General features: G+C 38.2%; 1 protein-coding gene and 1 pseudogene across 1 annotated transcript; one reads left to right on the top strand and one right to left on the bottom strand.

Annotated features, from left to right (window-relative positions):
• Window positions 1–8736: 8736 nt before the first annotated feature.
• Window positions 8737–9872, top strand: LOC133713199 (DNA-directed RNA polymerase V subunit 7-like; annotated as a pseudogene).
• A 332-nt stretch (window positions 9873–10204) lies between these two features.
• LOC133711867 (UPF0481 protein At3g47200-like) lies at window positions 10205–11942 on the bottom strand. The gene is made up of 2 exons (XM_062137950.1): window positions 11861–11942; window positions 10205–11675 (listed from the first exon to the last, which is right to left on the bottom strand). The coding sequence occupies exon 2, from the start codon at window positions 11630–11632 to the stop codon at window positions 10205–10207; it is 1428 nt and encodes a 475-aa protein (XP_061993934.1). The 5' UTR covers window positions 11633–11675; window positions 11861–11942.
• Between the last annotated feature and the right edge of the window lie 5646 nt (window positions 11943–17588).

Genomic DNA, 17588 nt, shown 5'->3' with positions numbered 1-17588 from the left:
CTAGGCTCTTGGATGGCTCCCAGAAGTCAATCAGCCTTAAGATGTTGGTGCACATCTCGGACCCACCTATGGTATCCTGCGCCAGTTGTCTCCAGTGGAACAAAGTTCAACTTGTTCAGGTTACTCATCCTGAAAAACAACACAAGATTGGGGTTAGTTTCGGAGCGAAAAAGGCTACCACGAAAAACTATTAAATTTCTGAGCGTAGTCACTTCCAAGAAATTAGGGATTTTCTGAGCGTAGTCGCTTCCAAGAAAATCCAATTCCAAGAGGGGTTTTGGATTAGATCGAAACAACGATGTATGTGCTCAATCGTTTTCTTCTCAACAAACTCTAAGTTTGGAGGACTCTACAAGCTCCAAGCTTAGAGTGAGCACGAACCCCCACAGTTCAGCTTTTGGTCTCCCCTATGAAGAAGAAAGGGGGGTAGAAGAAGGGATGTTAGAAGTCCCCGAGAAAAGAAGAAGAAATTGAAAAACTTCAAAAACGGGAACTTTTAGAAAAGTTTACCTTGAAAAGATGCCGGAATTCTTGACCGGAAAAGATGACGGAGGTGGCTGGAAAAAGGTTGCCGAAGGTCGCTGGAAAAGTGGCCGGAAACTGGTGGCCGTTAGTTGGTGGCCGGAGCTAGGCAGGGTTGCTGCAGGGGCTGTGCAGGGATGTGCGGAGGCTGTGCAGGGCTGGCAGGCAGATGCTCGGCAAGTGCTAGGCAGCTGTCGGCAGATGAAGGCACGGGGGTGCGCAGGTCTCGACAGGTGTCGTCAGGGGCTATGCAAAGCTTTCGGCAGATGTCGATAGGGGTAGGCACAGGGGTGTGCAGGGCTCGGCAGGTGTCTAGGCAGGTCTCGACAGGAGGCTTGCAGGGGCTGTCGGCAGGTCTCGACAGATGCATGCACATGGCTTGGCAGCTGCTCGGCAAGGCTTGCAGGGGCAGGCACAATGCAGGGGCCGGTCCGATTTTTCTGACAGCCGGTTCCGGTGGTTCCGCCGCCGGTTCTGGGCTCCTTGGGACTAGGGCTTCGATATGTGAGGCGGTGGTTGCAGGATTTTGAAGGTTACGAAATTAGGGTTTTCAGGGTTAGGGCTTCGTGCTGATAACGTGTTTTAGGGAATCATAAACTGAGAGAAAATCGCTGTGTATTCTCATTGATAATAGGGGCCTCTTTATATAGAGGATTACAATACATAGAGTCTGAATCATACAAGGAAAGCTAATCTTTAGATTCTTCTAATTAAACCATATTATCACTAGGTCAAGTAACCTAGAGTTTGGGCCAAACACAAATTAGGGTTTTACTTGAATATATATATATATATATATATATATATATATATATATATATATAAGTTTGCTCAGGTGCGGATATCCGCACCGAAGAAAAAGGTGCGGATTTCCAGTTTTGACCCACTTTCCGATCACATTTTTACATCTTAGCCGTTCAGTTTTTAGATCCTAATGTATAGATCATCTCTGCAAAATTTCAGCCAATTTGATGATCGTTAAGGCATCCAAAATTGCAATTTACACGAACGGACAGAATCTGTCGAACCGGAACCGTTCGTATTTATAATGGTAAATTGTAGTTTTTGATGCCTTAACGATCACCAAATTGGCTGAAATTTTGTAGAGGTGATCTATACATTATGACCTAAAAACTGAACGGCTAAGATGTGAAAATGTGATCGGAAAGTGGGTCAAAACCGGAAATCCGCACCTAAGCAAAAAGTGCGGACGTCCGCACCGGAGAAGCGCTATATATATATATATATATATATATATATATATATATATATATATATATATATGGCAATCTACCATTCTTTATGTTGTGTATAATGATATATGAATAATAAGTTAAAACTAATCGGCCAAAATGTTACACAAAAAATAAAGTAGTAAACTAATGATATAATTTATTTCATATCTAATTTGCAAAAGAAACATGTGTGTATGTACAGTTCTAGCTAGGGGTCGTCAATGGGCAGGGCAGGGCCGGCCCTGCCCAAAATTAATGGGCTCGGGCCGGGCCGGGCAGGGCCAAAACATATTTTTTTTATTTTTCGGGCCGGGCAGGGCCGGGCTTCTCTTAAAAATCAAGGCCCAGGGCCGCCCATGGGCCCAGGGCCTTACGGGCTTTTTAGGGCCGGGCCGGGCCGGGCCGAGCCCATTATATTTATATGTCATAATATTTTGTTAAAAAAAATACAAAAAGCTATGAAAAAATTATGATATGTTAATGATTGAGCAAAATAAAATACAAAATTAAAAAAACATATGACCTAATGCAATAATTAGTTCAATATAACTACATAAAAAGATATTAATACAAGAATTGAATGGGCTTTCGGGTGGGCTTGTAAGGCCGGGCCGGGCGGGCTTTAATGGGCATATAACGGGCCGGGCCGCGGGCCGGGCCTGGGCTTTGAACCCTCCGCCCTAGCCCTGCCTCGTGCCCAATGGGCAGGGCCGAGATGGGCTTTGCTGCGGGCCGGGCCGGGCTTTTGCCCACTGGGCCGGGCGGGCGCCCATGGGCTTTTAGGCCCGCGGGCCAAATGATGACCCCTAGTTCTAGCTTTAGATGAATATATGATATATATCGGCACCCGGCTTCGGGTTTGATTCAAAAAAAAGAAACATGTGTGTATGTATCATCTTAACAATACCATTGAAAGTGAGCTTAATTAGCTAGAAGGATTAAGGCTTCTAGAGCTATAGTGATGAAAATAAAAATAAAATTATTAGATGAGAGCAGAGGTAGAGGCAGAGGAGGATAGTGGGAAGATAGGTCTAAGACAAAATGGATGAGTGTCACCTATTGAGAGCTGCTTCTTTTTTTCTTTTCTTTTTTTGGTGAAGAGCTTTTTCATTTTTTGAGTGAGAAAGAATCCATCAAAATCTCTTGGGAAGTGGTTGGATTGTTTTTGAGTTTTGATATGTATAAAAAGCACTATAAAATCCTCCAAAATCCAGCATTTAATGAAATCCTTAAAAATCTGTATACTTTTAAATATCTGCATATTTGAATAGATAATTTTAAATCTTAATTGAATACATCAAGATTTTAAGGATTGTTTAAAATCTCAATTGAATACCCTTAGATTTTCAAAATACAAAAAAATCTTGTAGACTCTTAAATGAATACACCCCCCTTAGTTTAATCAATGAACAGTTATTGATATCAATTTGGAAGAAAAATGGAGTATATATGAAGATTTGTTGCCTCAGTAGCTGAAACTATAGCCATTTTTTTTTTATTGCTTAGTGTAGTGCAGAGGAGTCTGCTTTAATTGGGTTATCTGTCACTCTGTTATTGTTTTCACTTTGCTGTGAATTTTATGTATGTGTTTTGTTTTTGTTGTCCCATAAAAAGTAGTTTTGTTAAATTTTGTTGTGAGATGACCCCAGAAACAAGTCAGGTATCCTCCTTTCAACAATGATGCAGTTACGCATCCTTTTAGGCATGAAATAGTAGTAGTCTTGTTGATGATTTCTTTGTTATGATTGTAGGTTAATTTGTGCAGGAAAATGATTGATGTGATTGATTGTAGGTTTTAAAGGTTAATACAGATGGTGCTGCTCGTGGGACGCCAGGACTCGCGGGCTATGGAGGTATTTTTCGTGATCACTTGGGTAATTGTATGGGTTATTTTGCTGGTTCCTTGGGTATTGCTACTGCCCTAGAAGCAGAGCTTCAAGCCATTATTCATGCAGTTTCAATAGCATCAGGAAAAGGATGGACTTCTCTCTGGATTGAGTGTGATTCAGCGGTAGCAATTCACTTTCTTGCCAATAAAAATTACTCAGTCCCTTGGCGTCTAAGTGTTGATTGGGTCAATTGTTGTACCATTCTCTCCTCTATGCAGATTCAGTTTTCACATATTTATCGAGAAGGGAATCAAGTGGCTGATTGCTTAGCTAACTATGGGGTGGATCATGAGGGGCATTATTGGTGGGACTCTTGCCCTCCTTGTGCATCAGCTGCCTTTGTTCACAATCTGCAAGGGTTACCGAATTTCCGTATTAGCTAATTCTGAAGTGCTTGATTGATTTCATGCAACGGTGGTTTCTGCTGCGTGATTGCTCTATTCATTAGTTCGTAACTATTTTAGCTCAGTGCTCACTTTGAGTACTTTATTTCATTTTGTTTTCCGAGAGGTTTTGGTTCTTGTCCCCCTCTCTCTTCTTGTGTTTTCTTTTCCTTTTTTAATAAAATGAAATAGAGGGATGGGCGGTGGGTTCCCGGTTGCGATGGCCCCCTTTCTTTCGAGATTGTAGGTGGGTGCCAGTCACCCCAAATCGGCTGTCGCAGAGGAACTAATATCGCCTAATCCTCTATTTAATTGATAAAAAAAAAAAAAAAAAAAAAAGTCTTCATTATCCGGTGGTTGATATGGTTACAAATCTTGAAAATAAGTGTTCATTACTAACAGAATGTAATCTAAGATGGAAAACTGAATCAGAGTCTGGGTTTGAGTTTTATTCTGAAGTAAAATTTTTAGAATGACATTATTGATTCTGATCTTACTAATGAAAATACTAGTACACTTTTGAGCAAATACTGATGCTTTTTGGAGTTGTCTGCAGGTCATTTGACTGTACCTACCTTCTCCCAATTGTAGCCTATTCTTACGAATATGCTCTCTGGAGTGAAGTTCATAGCTTCTTTTCTTTTGTTTCTTAATTGTTTTTGGTTTTAAATTTTGTAATAATTAAGAGTAGGTTTATATTTTCCCATTACTGGTAACACAGGATGAGAATTTGAATGCTTCTGCCAAACAGAAACAAAAGACGAGTTCAGGTAATAAGGAGGGCAAAAAGGAGTTCAGGATATAGTAATTTGGATGGCGAAGAGCTTGAAAGAATGAAAAAAGGGATCTAAAAAAAGGTGGTATTCATCAGATAGTACTCATCATCATCATCATCATCATCATTCTTCTAGAAATGAGAGTGAGGAAAGTTCTGACGGAGATAGAAATAAAGAAGTGTCGGAATAAGAAAAAGAAGAGATCGAGCAATAGAAATGATTAAATTTCAGAACATCTGTCACTACTAGAATTATGTTAATAGACATCGCATGTTTTAAATCGATCAGACTTGCCCACGATGTAAAAAAGTAATCTAACATCGTTTTACTAAAATACCGATTTAAATGTATATCATTAACATCGGTTCTTAAAATGACCGGTGTTAAAAGTTTTGTTTGAAAATTTGCGGGAACCTATTTTTGCAAAACGCGCTAAGTCTTTTAAGTGAAATGAAGAAGTAGGTACTAAAACTCAAAACTTTTATACTTAAAAAAAAATTGCGCCCGACCCCAAATCTGAAACAGATCGAAACCCTCGAGCTCAGTAGCTCCTCCCAAACTCGAGCTCTTCCTCCTCCTCCTCACCATCACAATCCTTCCTCCTCCATTTCCGTTGGAGTTGTCTGCAGGTCATTTGACTGTACCTACCTTCTCCCAATTGTAGCCTATTATTACGAATATGCTCTCTGGAGTGAAGTTCATAACTTCTTTTCTTTTGTTTCTTAATTGTTTAAGATTAGGTTTATATTTTCCCATTACTGGTAACAAAGGATGAGAATTTGAATGCTTCTGCCAAACAGAAACAAAAGACGAGTTCAGGTAGTAAGGAGGGCAAAAGGGAGTTCAGGATATAGTTATTTGGTGGCGAAGAACTTGAAAGAATGAAGAAAGGGATCTGATTAAAAAAAAGGTGGTATTCATCAGATGTACTAGTACTCATCATCGTCATCATCATCACATTCTTCTGGAAATGAGAGTGGGGAAAGTTCTGACAGATAGAAAGAAAGAAGTATCAGAATAAGAAAAAGAAGAGATCAAGCAGTAGAAATGGTTATATTTCAGAAGATCTTTCATCCGCTTCCGATAGTTATTCTGATAGGAAAGACAAGCACAAGAAGAGAAACAGAAAAGATGGAAAGACGGAGTAGAGAAAGTAGTTGTATTCTTGGTTATTCTTTTTTCTTTTGATGCAATGGTGTCAGCCCTTTATTAAAAGAAAAGTGATTACAAGGAGGAGAGTTCAGCTGCTACTGCAGCCATAGGAAAACTAGGAGCTGCTTCATTCACACCGGACGAGTCAATGACCAGTGTTCGCTCTGTCTCAGGCAGACTTATCGTGCTTCCATTCTCCTCAAGGCTGTAGCTTCTTAAAGGTACCCATGATCTTCATATTTGCACTCGTCTCTTACTTGATTGTTTGATTTGGTCATTTGGGTACATATAACTTCAGCAATTAGATTTGGGTTTCTGAAATTTCGTCTCTTTTTTACTTGAGTTAGCGCAATGTGCCTCACATTCAACTTTTAGTGCTGCTTCAGTTATGGGGTTTTTGTGGTTCGGTAAAATGGGCCTGTGTAAGTAACCAAAGATTGATTTTGTTTCTGGAAATGGAAGGTTTTGAATAAACTCCATGCCTTCGACATAAAGATGGTAACTTTGCAAGACTATGTAGGAATGGGAAACTGGGAATTAAACAAGTAAAAACAGCAATTAAGGGGATTGTTTTGAATAAATAGTTGGTGATAGATTTTGTGAGGTCTTGCTTTACTGTGTTTAATGATCACTTTTAGTTCTTGCTGGCCAACGTGTAGTAGTGCATTTGTTTTATTGCTCTTTATGTGTTTTCTTATGCTTTTTTTTTGGACACCGAATCGTTCTGATACTTTTGGTAATGTATGCCCTTGAGCCTTGTTTTAGAGCCTTGTCTTAAACAGAAGTAGAAAGATTTGTATGCCAGATCCATGTATGCCAACTAAAAATTCAAGAGAAAATTTTGGGAACATTGTAAAGTGAGCTGGTCTCCTGCCTAACTTTTGCTTGTAGAACGGGATGAGTAGATTAGGCAGTGGGTTAGCTCATGACATTGTCACCATTTAGCTGGATGTTGCTTGAAGTTTTATCCTTTTAGCACAACATTGTTTCGGGTCATGATCAAGCATGCTGAGAACACAGACTTCCATATAAAAGATTTGTAACACTAGACTTAGAAACTACTGTTTGAAAAGAATCAGGGGGTCAAAAGTAATGTACATTTAGTTTCTGTTTTATTCTTTGGTTTATGACAGGTTGAACTTGAACCACACCACAAGAAAATGTATTCTTTAGTTTCAGTGGTTCATATTCTTGAAATTTTGCTTCTGTAGTGTTTAAAATAGGTCCTATCAAGTATGGTTAAACTCATATGTAGGGGTTTTGCGTAAAATGACTCTAATTCTTGAATAATGGTTTATTTTGACATATTTGTCAATGGAGTCATAGCAAGTTGTGACTGATGCAGTTTTATGTATTACTGATTAGTGTATTTTCATTGCTCCATGCTACATTGACACATGTTATATATAAGAAATGATGATTTCCAGGAGATATTGGGGCTTAAAAATTGATATTATAAAGATCACATAAGTTAAATGGTTTTCTGGATGTTAAGGATTAATTGGACCAAAGGATTTTGATTTCCATATCCTACTTATGATTTATGAATAATAGAAATTGAAGACTTTTACCATCCTTTCCAGTACCTACTATAATTATAACTGCTATTATTTAACAACTATGTATCTAACGGAAGGAGGTTGAAGTACTGATAGCAAACAAACTGAGTCATTTCTTGTTTGACTATAGGCTAGCAGTGCCAAAGAGGAAGAGATGCATCTCTTCAGGGTCAGATTAGAGCGCGCGCACACACACACACACAGAGGGCTTTTGCTTCCTTGTGAATTGATATGTTGCAAGCAAGGAAGTAGCATTCAAATATATGGTAATGCAGTATGATAAGAGACTGGATGAATTAGAGCCAAAATTGAGGAAGAATCAGTATATGGATCTAGAAGGCCTGATGGAGTTGTGGGGTATTGTCATTGCTCCGTACTACATACTACATAGACACATTTTAGATATAACAAATGATGATTTCCAGGAGATATGGAGACTTAGAAATTGGTGATAATATAAAGATCACATAAGTTAAATGGTTGTCTAGATGTTAAGAATTAATTGGACGAGAGGAATTTGCATTCCATGTCCTACTTATGAAGAATAGAAATTCAAGAATTTTACTATTCTTTCAAGTTTCCAGTACCTAATATAATTATAACTGCTATTATTTAACTACTACTTATCTAATAGAAGGAGATTGAAGTACTGACAGCAAACAAACTGAATCATTTCTTGTTCGACTAGCAGTACCAAAGAGGAAGAGATTAGAGCATACAAAGGCCTTGTGCTTCGTTGTGAACTGATATGTTGCAAGCAAAGGAGCAGCATTCATCAAATGATATTACAGTATGATCACTGGATGAATTAGACCAAAATTGGGGAAGAATCAGTATATGGATCTAGAAGCACAACACATTCTAGTGTATAATATGTATCATGTTTTGTGAGTTGACTTTTGAGCATTGAGCTCAATTTTGCTTGGAGTATTTTATTTGTAAGACTTATTTCAGTTGATTTGAGAATTTTTAGTTCTAAATGAATTTTGCGTTGTTTGCTATTTGATTCTAGTGGTGGCACCTTCATGGTTGGTTTTAGAGAGAGGGGGAGGGAAGCTCTGTTGTTGCTTATATAAATTGAAAAGTCTTCTACTTTGTGCTTGTCTATACTTTCATCTACCAAGTTAAGCGTACACTTGGTGTTAGTGAGAGTGTTTATTATATTTTCTATTAGTTAAAAACACACATGAGGGATTTTTATTTATTTATTTATTTGGTTTATTGAATAGTTAGTATTAGACTTTGTGAGGTGTTGCTTTTTTACACGTACTGATGGCTGTTAGTTCTTGCTGATGTTCAGCAAGTGTGTACCAGTGCATTTGTTTATTTGCTGTTTATGTGTTTTCTTATGCTTTAATGATTTTGTGCACCCAATCGTTTGGATACTTGTGCTTATATATGTCCTTGAGCCGTTGCTTAATTCAAAGCAGAAGATTCATATCCCAGACTAATTTGTCTAGAGAGTCACCTTTTAGCTGTATTTTGCTTGCAGTTTTGTCCTTTTTGAACAATCTTATTTTGGTTCATGATCAAGCACGCAGAGAACATTGATTTCCTTATGAAAAATATATAAAACTAGACTGGGAAGAGCACTGTTTGAGAAGTATCTGGGGATCAAAACTAATGTACAGTTGGTTTCTGTTTCATTCTTTGCTTCACGACAGGTAGTAAAATAGAAAGATGTATCTCATACAAGAGTTAAACTGGAATGTTGTGATTCCTGCTGAAAGCCTGGGCACGAAAGGATTGATGCTCCAAAAGGAAATCATTGTCCGCCTGCTGGATGATTTTGCTGCAAAACAAAGGCAACCAAAGATCTCACCTACCTTCTTGCTCTCACAACTCTGGAGAATATAGGAGAGGGAAAAGTCACATACTGGGGATGTGCTGTTTAAAGTTGCTTCAAGCTTTTCACTTGGAGAGATCTTAGAGGAAGTTGTGCACATGATGCTGAAGCAGGGAGTTATCTTGAGATGTGGCCCAATCAACAATGTTTATCTCTCTACTTTGAAAATGCCAGATTACAGTTATGTGCCAGGGGAGAATCTTGTGTTTTCGAATGACAAGATGTCTAAGATTGAGAAAGGTGTCACAGTTCGCTTCATTATCATCGGGTCCAAGTGGCTTGAAGCAGAAATGGATTTTCAGGCTTTGGTTGGTTTACATGCTGATTATCTTGGACCAGTTTCAAGATCAAGTATCTAACTTCATAGTCCTTGTTTTTGCCAGCATTTGGTGTGGTAACTACTAGTTTAAGTGTTAATGTTGACCCTATAGTCTGTATTTATCAGGTCAAACAGATTCCAGTAACTACAACTGTTAAGACTCGTAGAGATGTTGAATACCACTCTCTAAAGAAAACATACTAGCTGTTCATTTCAGTGATTTATCAAGCTTTGCTGGGTGGCTCATTGATACCTTTGTGGAGGAAAGCCCAAACTCTGGTGCCGTGTATATATAATTCTGTAAAGGTAATAGGTTGTTGCACTTGCAACCATCAGATACGTAGCTAGAACCAAAACATCAAAAAACATAGGACCATCACACAAATGCAAACGAACTCTTATTAATTTCTGTAATTCTAGGGATGTTTAAGATACCTAGAACCAGCACATCAAAATACATTGTAATTGAAGCACATCCCACTCAAACAACAAATCACATTATGAAAAATCCACAACTTCATTGCTAAGGACTAGGATTATATTGTTGCTTAATGGTAAATGCGGTCTGCAGTATGGTGGGAACTATCTGCAGAAGTAAAAAGCCAACAATCACATAAAACACTTTCCAGGGATCATAAAGATATTTCAACTTGTGTCTTGTATCCTCTCCTATCAGCCTGACTTTCCCCCGGTAAAATTTATTGACTTGTTTGCACAGCTCAACATAGTAGAACTTGTTGTGCGGGATGTCCTTGTAGAGGTTGTTGAAGAACTTACATCCATCTTCGTCACTCATCAAGTTACCAATTATTTTTTGCTTGCAAAGTAATTCCATATCTTCCTTTGAGCAGATGAGGTTATCCATAAAGATGGCATAAGATGTTATCTCGTTTGAATAACCATGGTAGCATTGCTCAATTGCGATGAGGTTTCTGAATAATGTTTCCGATGACATTCCAACGTTTAGCGGTGGAATCTCAAGAATCCCTTTCCTTAAAGGATTGAATCTGATGTCCATTATGCTCTCCTTTTTGACGCTTTTGAATTTAATGCCTACGTTTGAGAGAGCTGTTGCAGTCCTAATTTGATATAGATCTGGGTCAAGCACAGCTTCTTCTTTTTCAGAGTTTTCAGTTGCTTTATGCGGTCTCTCTTCTATGGTCCTTAATGGAATGACTATGGAACTTCTTATCAGATCAAGTATGTGCAGATAATCAGCATCAAAATAACAATTGTTTCGGCGGAGATGCTTACTATAAGATGAGCAACTTTGCTTCAGTGATGGTAGTATGCTGAGCGCTTTCATGATGAGAATAGAGAGGGAAGCTTCATCACGGTATATATCATGGGTAAGGTCACACAAAATGTGGATAACAAACCAAGGTAGTTGATTTTCTAGGAGCAAAATGTCATGGCATAGGAAATGAAACATACAGTCCATGTTGAACACCGGGTCATATAAGGCCCTGAGTTTCGGATCGTCACACTTCCGAAACAGTTGAATTAGGAAGCAACCGTCAACTATCATCATCTTGATGAACTCTTCAGAGGAAATATGATCAAGTGGTTCTGCATAAAAATCGCGCGCGCGTTGCTCAAATTCGCCTTCATTCTTTTGATCTGAGAGCTTAATGACTTCTGCAGTCAACTCTTCCAAATTTTTAATCTTCGTACCTGCGAGAATTTCATTCAAATAGCGAGTTTTCACTCGTTCCATGAGTTGGAAATATTTTTCGCCATTGCCTTTCTTGCCTCCTTGACCTTCCTTCTTCCATCGCTTTTCTACATAATGATGAAAAGGTCCGATTGAAACAACATCAGGTGTATATGCTTTTGGATTTTGTCTCCAGAGCACGTTAGGAACTCTGAAGATGCAATTCGTGCTTTTCTCGCTGCCATCGAGAATATCGATAACTGTATGATCTCTACCACTTCTATGATTTGCGGACATGAGTGCTATATATGATCAATCCCCAACTGATCAGTTCGATCTCCTGAAAAGGCTGAAACAAGTTGCAATTAATGGAGCATATAATCAAATCACCTAGAAATGAAAACGAAATGAACAACTACAAACTGCATCTAATGAGTGTATATATACACCCCATACTTAGCTATATATACACCCCATACTTAGCTAGCTAGCAATGAAAAAGGAAAACATTACTATATATTGTACCTAGCTGAGCTGCTGAGGGAGGGTTGAGAGAGAACTTTGCAGTAGATCAATGGTGAGAAGGGGAATCGATAGAAATTGATTGAGTTTGGTTTGGGTTAATTAGTGTGGTTTTTGCAGCGAACCAACAGGATGGATGGATCTAGAAATTATAGTCTAGACTGATGAGGGAAAGTTATTGCAAGTATCTGTCACTCTGTCTTTGTGTGGTATGTTTTAACTTTTTGGTAGGCATTGAATAATTGAAGTAAAGTTGATCAATAATGTTTGCTGGGCCTTGGTTCTTTTGGGTCTACTCTGTTTCTTTGTCCTCTGGGCCTTAGTGAAAGTCTTTTTCGCGTCCCAAGAAAAAAAAAAAAAAAGTTGATCAATAATTGCACTTGCGAAGACCCCGAAAATCGTGTCCGCTCTTACGTAACCCTTTAATAGTCGAGTCATAATTGACTGGCAGCTACCCCAACTGGCTAATGTGATCACCGTCGTCAAATTAATGTCATGCAATATAATCCAGTTGTTAGGTTTAGTCAAATTAATAAGAATTTAAGTTTTCTTATTTTAGTGGTATTGTAGTTTACTTTTACGCTTTTCACATTTATTTGTACCAAAATTAGTCTTCCTTCAATCAATATGATTGTTATGCCGGTATAGTTTAATTAGTCTTGTAAGCCTTTTTACGAACAGTAATAAAAATAGTTCTGATCTAGAAACTCGAAATTGATAATGAGTCTCCTACAATGTCTGAGAATTATGTTCTAAGCTCAAAGTGTGGAGTTAGATATAGCGATTCCAACACAATTTGAATTTTAAATTGAGTTTCAAGAAGTTAAGAGAAGATAAAAATTCAACATGAATTACGAAACTATATATGAATGGTCCGAAGGACAAAAACCAATAGGGAAAAATAATAACCTAAGGATTTTAAAGTTAAAAAGGAGCCTAAATTATTCTATACAATATTTTATCTCTACGGCATAAGAAGGTAGAAACTACAAACTATATTCTAAGCCTATTGTTTGTGTTAAAAGATTTTGATTGGGAAAAAATTATTGACCAGCACGGACACTGGGCACTGGCAGTTTGGCACTGTCACCGTGCCCGTGGAGGTGTCATAAATAATTTAGAGATTGTTTTTATTATTGCAACTCATCTTTGTGTAAAAACTAAAAAATATGCAGTTTCACAAAAAAAAAAATTAATTGGTAGGGCAATCAAATTTTTTTTTTTTTTTGAAAAGTTGGTATGGCCATCAATAATTAATCATAGCATGGGAAAATGATTGCTTCCAAGTGACGTTGGGTTGTGATGCACGAGAGAACAAAAATGATAACAAAGGCAGTTGCTTTTGAAAATAGATAGAATTCTAGGGTCTAATTCTCTAGACTGATAGAGAATTGATAAGATTACATAAAGTTGTTGTAAGGACATGTCGTTTAGGTTTAGGTAGGTTCTTTAATAATTGAAGTATAGTTTTCCGATTGAAATAATTGAAGTATAAGTTAATCGAAGTTGATCGATTAACTTTTACTTGGAATTGCGAAGACAGAAGATCTCAAAATCCGCTTAAATAGGTCACCCTTAATAGTCGAGTTAATCATCAAATAGCAAGAATTCTACTATTGACCGCGGTCCATATGGACAAGAATCAGATTAGGCGTGTGAGCATCACGCGCGAGCGAGTGAGATGGGTTAATTTGATGAAATATGAGTTGGTAGGTCTCATTGCCTCCGTTAACTTGTCGAAACCCATAAACAGTGGTCTACGACTATACGCACTCATTTGGGCAATTTTTGTACTCTCCAATTTCATCTCATTCCTTCCATCCTCGAGGGTTCCTTCCATCCTCTCGTTGCCTCTCCTTCAGACATCGGTGAAAAGGAAGAAGCAAACAAGAAGTCAATGGAAATTGAAAACGAAATTGACTAATGAAAATCCACAGCCAAATTGAAGCAACCCATTAAAATCGAGAAGAAGCAGGGGAGGGGATGGACTTTGTTTCATGCTAGAGAGAGAAATCCATGTGAGATTCAATTACAAACACACAAATAATTGAATTTGTAGATCAAGACAAGAATCTTGGCCTTGACTCGACTAAATTGAATTTATTTATCAATAGCTACAAAACCCACTTTCTTATTCTTCCAGAAAAAGGTAGATCTAGATGATCGAGTGATGATAGTTTTGTATTCACTACTTAGGAGATGGAGTTGACTCGAGCATATGTAAATTCTTCATGAGTTCAGAGCTGCTACGTACCCAGTTGGTATGCCGACATGTCCTTACTAACGATGTTGGCACTATGTCGGATTATGAGTCTCCTTGGTCTGTGTGGCCATTGTTCTGGTCTCATGGTGTACCAGAGATTTAGTAGCTCCATTAGGAAGTTTTATTCAAGCATGTTGGTTTGACGCTATATGTGGGTCATTAATGGCTCCTTGATTGTATCATCCACACCACTTGTAACACTTCCCTATGAATGAACTTATTTAATTAAAAAAATTACACTAGTGGTCTAATTGACTAACTAATTAGGTTATAGAGAGAGTATTTCGTGCACCAACGTGCACTCATACTAACAAGAATAGACTGCTGGATAACATTTATTAAACTTTTTTGTTATTAAAAAAAGATTGCCTATAAATATCAACCGCTCAGATCTGCTGGAATTGCTGGTTCATTTGTACTATCGCTGCATAGAAGAATTTTTCCAGATTGTAAGGACAAAGTGACAATTTGCTCGACCAATTGGTGGTCCCCATCAAAGTCGACTAATTGGGAGACTGAATAATATTGTTTAAGTTTCAACCTCGAAGTCGATTTAGAGAATGTAGGATGCTTGGTGAAACACCCCGGTCCAGAAATTGGACCAAAGCATTATTACTAGCTGAATTAGAATTGGAAACCAAATAAAAGATAACAAGAATACCAACTATAACACGTAAAGTACTCCAAATACTGCTTACAACCTTTTCATAAACAAAAGACCTTGAAAAAGAAAATTCTACTCTCCAATACTTGCTCCCAAATTCTTTGAACAGAAAACTAAAGTGACCTGCAAACACAATTAAATAAAGAATGAGCAAAAACAGCAGGCTCAGTGAGTGAGTCAAGTTTTAATTTAGTCACAAAGTATCATTCCCGAATATCACAGGCTAAAACTGTTAATTAAATACTTTCCTGGTACACTTTGATCAAAAGTGGTCTCACACCAAGTCACTGAGATATCAATGGTTTAATAACCAAGAACCAGCTCAAAGTACAATCAACACAAGATCATAAACTTTTACCCAAAAGTAACAAGTTGCCATAGTAAACCAATAAGTCAAGTTAGGATGCAACTGCAACCCACTCACGTAATAACATTGGGTTGCTCCACACGCCCGTTAGCTATGTTTTGGCTATTTTAGCTCGAGTTATCTAAGCTCAATGATCATGCCACTAATATGGCCACATCATAAGTAATGTGCACATTGCCAACACCACCACTCTCTTGTTGGCTAGAGGATTGAATCTGTATATATATATATATATATATATATATATATATATATATATATATATATAGTGTTCTCACAACATAAAGATCCAGTCTCTAAACAACACAAAGTTAATGCCATAATCTGGTACACATCGTACAAACAACATTGAGTTTCTTTTTCATCACAAACAGAACGAAACATAATTCCAGCTCAAGTGATTGTCCTCGACACCTAATAGAAACAAAGCATCTAAAATACAATTCTATTATCAGTCTAACAAAGCAAAAGCTCAGGAAGAAAGATATTAGAAATCTAACTAATTCTAAACTCATCATATTAAACACCGAACTTAACCAATTAGTTAACCACTCAAAAGCTTTTCCAGACTCCAAAGATCCCAAAGTAAAATCAACAATGATAAAAGATACAATATTTTCATATACAAAGTCACTCACCTTAAATTTTAAGCAGAACCAAAACCCAAAAGAGTTTCCAAACAAAAGTCTGAAATAAAGCTCAACCTCTGCTAAAACTCGCATAACACCCAACTCTAGAAATCTCAAAGGTGAAACCCATGAACATGAGATCATAAATCTCACATCTTCCTCAAACTTGCAGTACAGTACGCCAGTACCCAAAACTCTCTTCCCCTCTCACAGTTAGTCATCTCTTCGACTCCATTTTCCTTCCCTCTTTTCTTTTCTTCTCTTCTCCTGTCTCTCCCTCTCTTTTTTCCGTCCCCCTCTCCCCTTTCTTTTTCCTTTTCTTTCCTTAGTCGGGTACCCCACTCTTATCCCAACAACTCAATGAGAATTTTTTCAGTGCTACAGTATAACCACGTGGCAATCTGATGTGGTATGACGTCCCTATAATAATATGACAGTTGGTTTCCAATAAATATAATACAAAATCAATTATGTCTATTTTTTTCTGAAAAGACCTTTTTGGGTAGTTCTGTGGCCTCTGAGCTCTGAAGCATGTTCATCTTCTTGTCTTTTATTCATCAAGGGAAAATCGTCCAAACAGTGTCTGAACTTTTTCAGACTATTAATTTTCATACCTATATTTTGAAAGACATCAAAATGGTACATGACGATTTAAGCCCAACCTAACTTCTGTACCTAGCAACAGTAAAGTCGTTAACCCCGTTAACTTTGGAGGGGTAAATTTGGTAGTTCATGTATTCTGGAAAAGAAATAAAAATAGAAGAAAAAATAATAATAAAATAAAAAAATTAGCTGACCATGGCTCGAGCTGTGCAGCCACCGTACTGCCCGCGATGGCTCCTCCTCCGTCTCCTCCTTGTTATTCTCATAGTAATTCTTTGACCAAGAATTCCTCAAGTAAAGGGATTGTCTTTGTTGTTGCGGAGGCAAACCAGACTCCAGATCTATTGAAAACTAATTCTTTCTTTCTTCTTCTTCTTCGAATTGCTGCTTCATCAAACCAAGGACAAAGCGCTCTTTCTATCTCTCTCGACTTCGTGCCCCATTTTCGAGCCACTGGTGAACCTGAACTCGAACCACAACCCGCTCTAGAACCGCACGCCCACGGAGGTCCAATTCGCACAATGGAACAACGCCAACGCCGAGAAATTCAACCAGCACCGTCGCGCTCAGCAAGAAATCGAGGATGACGTCCGCCACGAGCGCCCCTTCGACTCCGCCACCAAAATCTCCACTGTCGCCACCGACGACTCCTCCTCCGACACCGAAGCAACATTCAAATCCATAGGCACACCTTCGTCTCCCTCAAGCCCTTCAATTCCAGGCATAAAATCCAAGTATTCCTGCGACGAGGGGCTCTCTTTGTGAAATGGGCATCATTAGTTCACTTTTCTTGGTTGATCTGATTTGGGTTTTCTTTTTTGACTTGTTTCTATGGTTGTTCTTCTCAAGAGCCATTAGGTTCTTGTTGACTTTGCATCTCGAACCAGACCTTCTCCTAGCAGACACCCATTTCAGGGTTTAGGCTGCTACATCAAGATGTTGAGGAACAGGGTCTTCCCTACCAGTTGTACGTTTCTATCTTTGATCAAGGCTTGTGCCTCGATTTTTGTCCATTTCAATGGGTTTGATTCACATGTGTTTGTTCAGACTGCTTTGATCGATTTGTATTCAAAGCTGGGACAAATTGGTGAAGCCCATAAGGTGTTTGATCAAATGCCTGAGAGAGATGATTTTGCATGGACTACAATGTTTTCTTCTCTTACTCGTGTAGGGAATATGATTTTGGCGTGGACATTGTTCGATGA

Source organism: Rosa rugosa, chromosome 5 (assembly GCF_958449725.1).
Source record: "Rosa rugosa chromosome 5, drRosRugo1.1, whole genome shotgun sequence".
Taxonomy (NCBI): Eukaryota; Viridiplantae; Streptophyta; class Magnoliopsida; order Rosales; family Rosaceae; genus Rosa; species Rosa rugosa.
The sequence above is the reverse complement of the archived record's forward strand: the minus strand, read 5'-3'. Positions and strand labels throughout refer to the sequence as shown.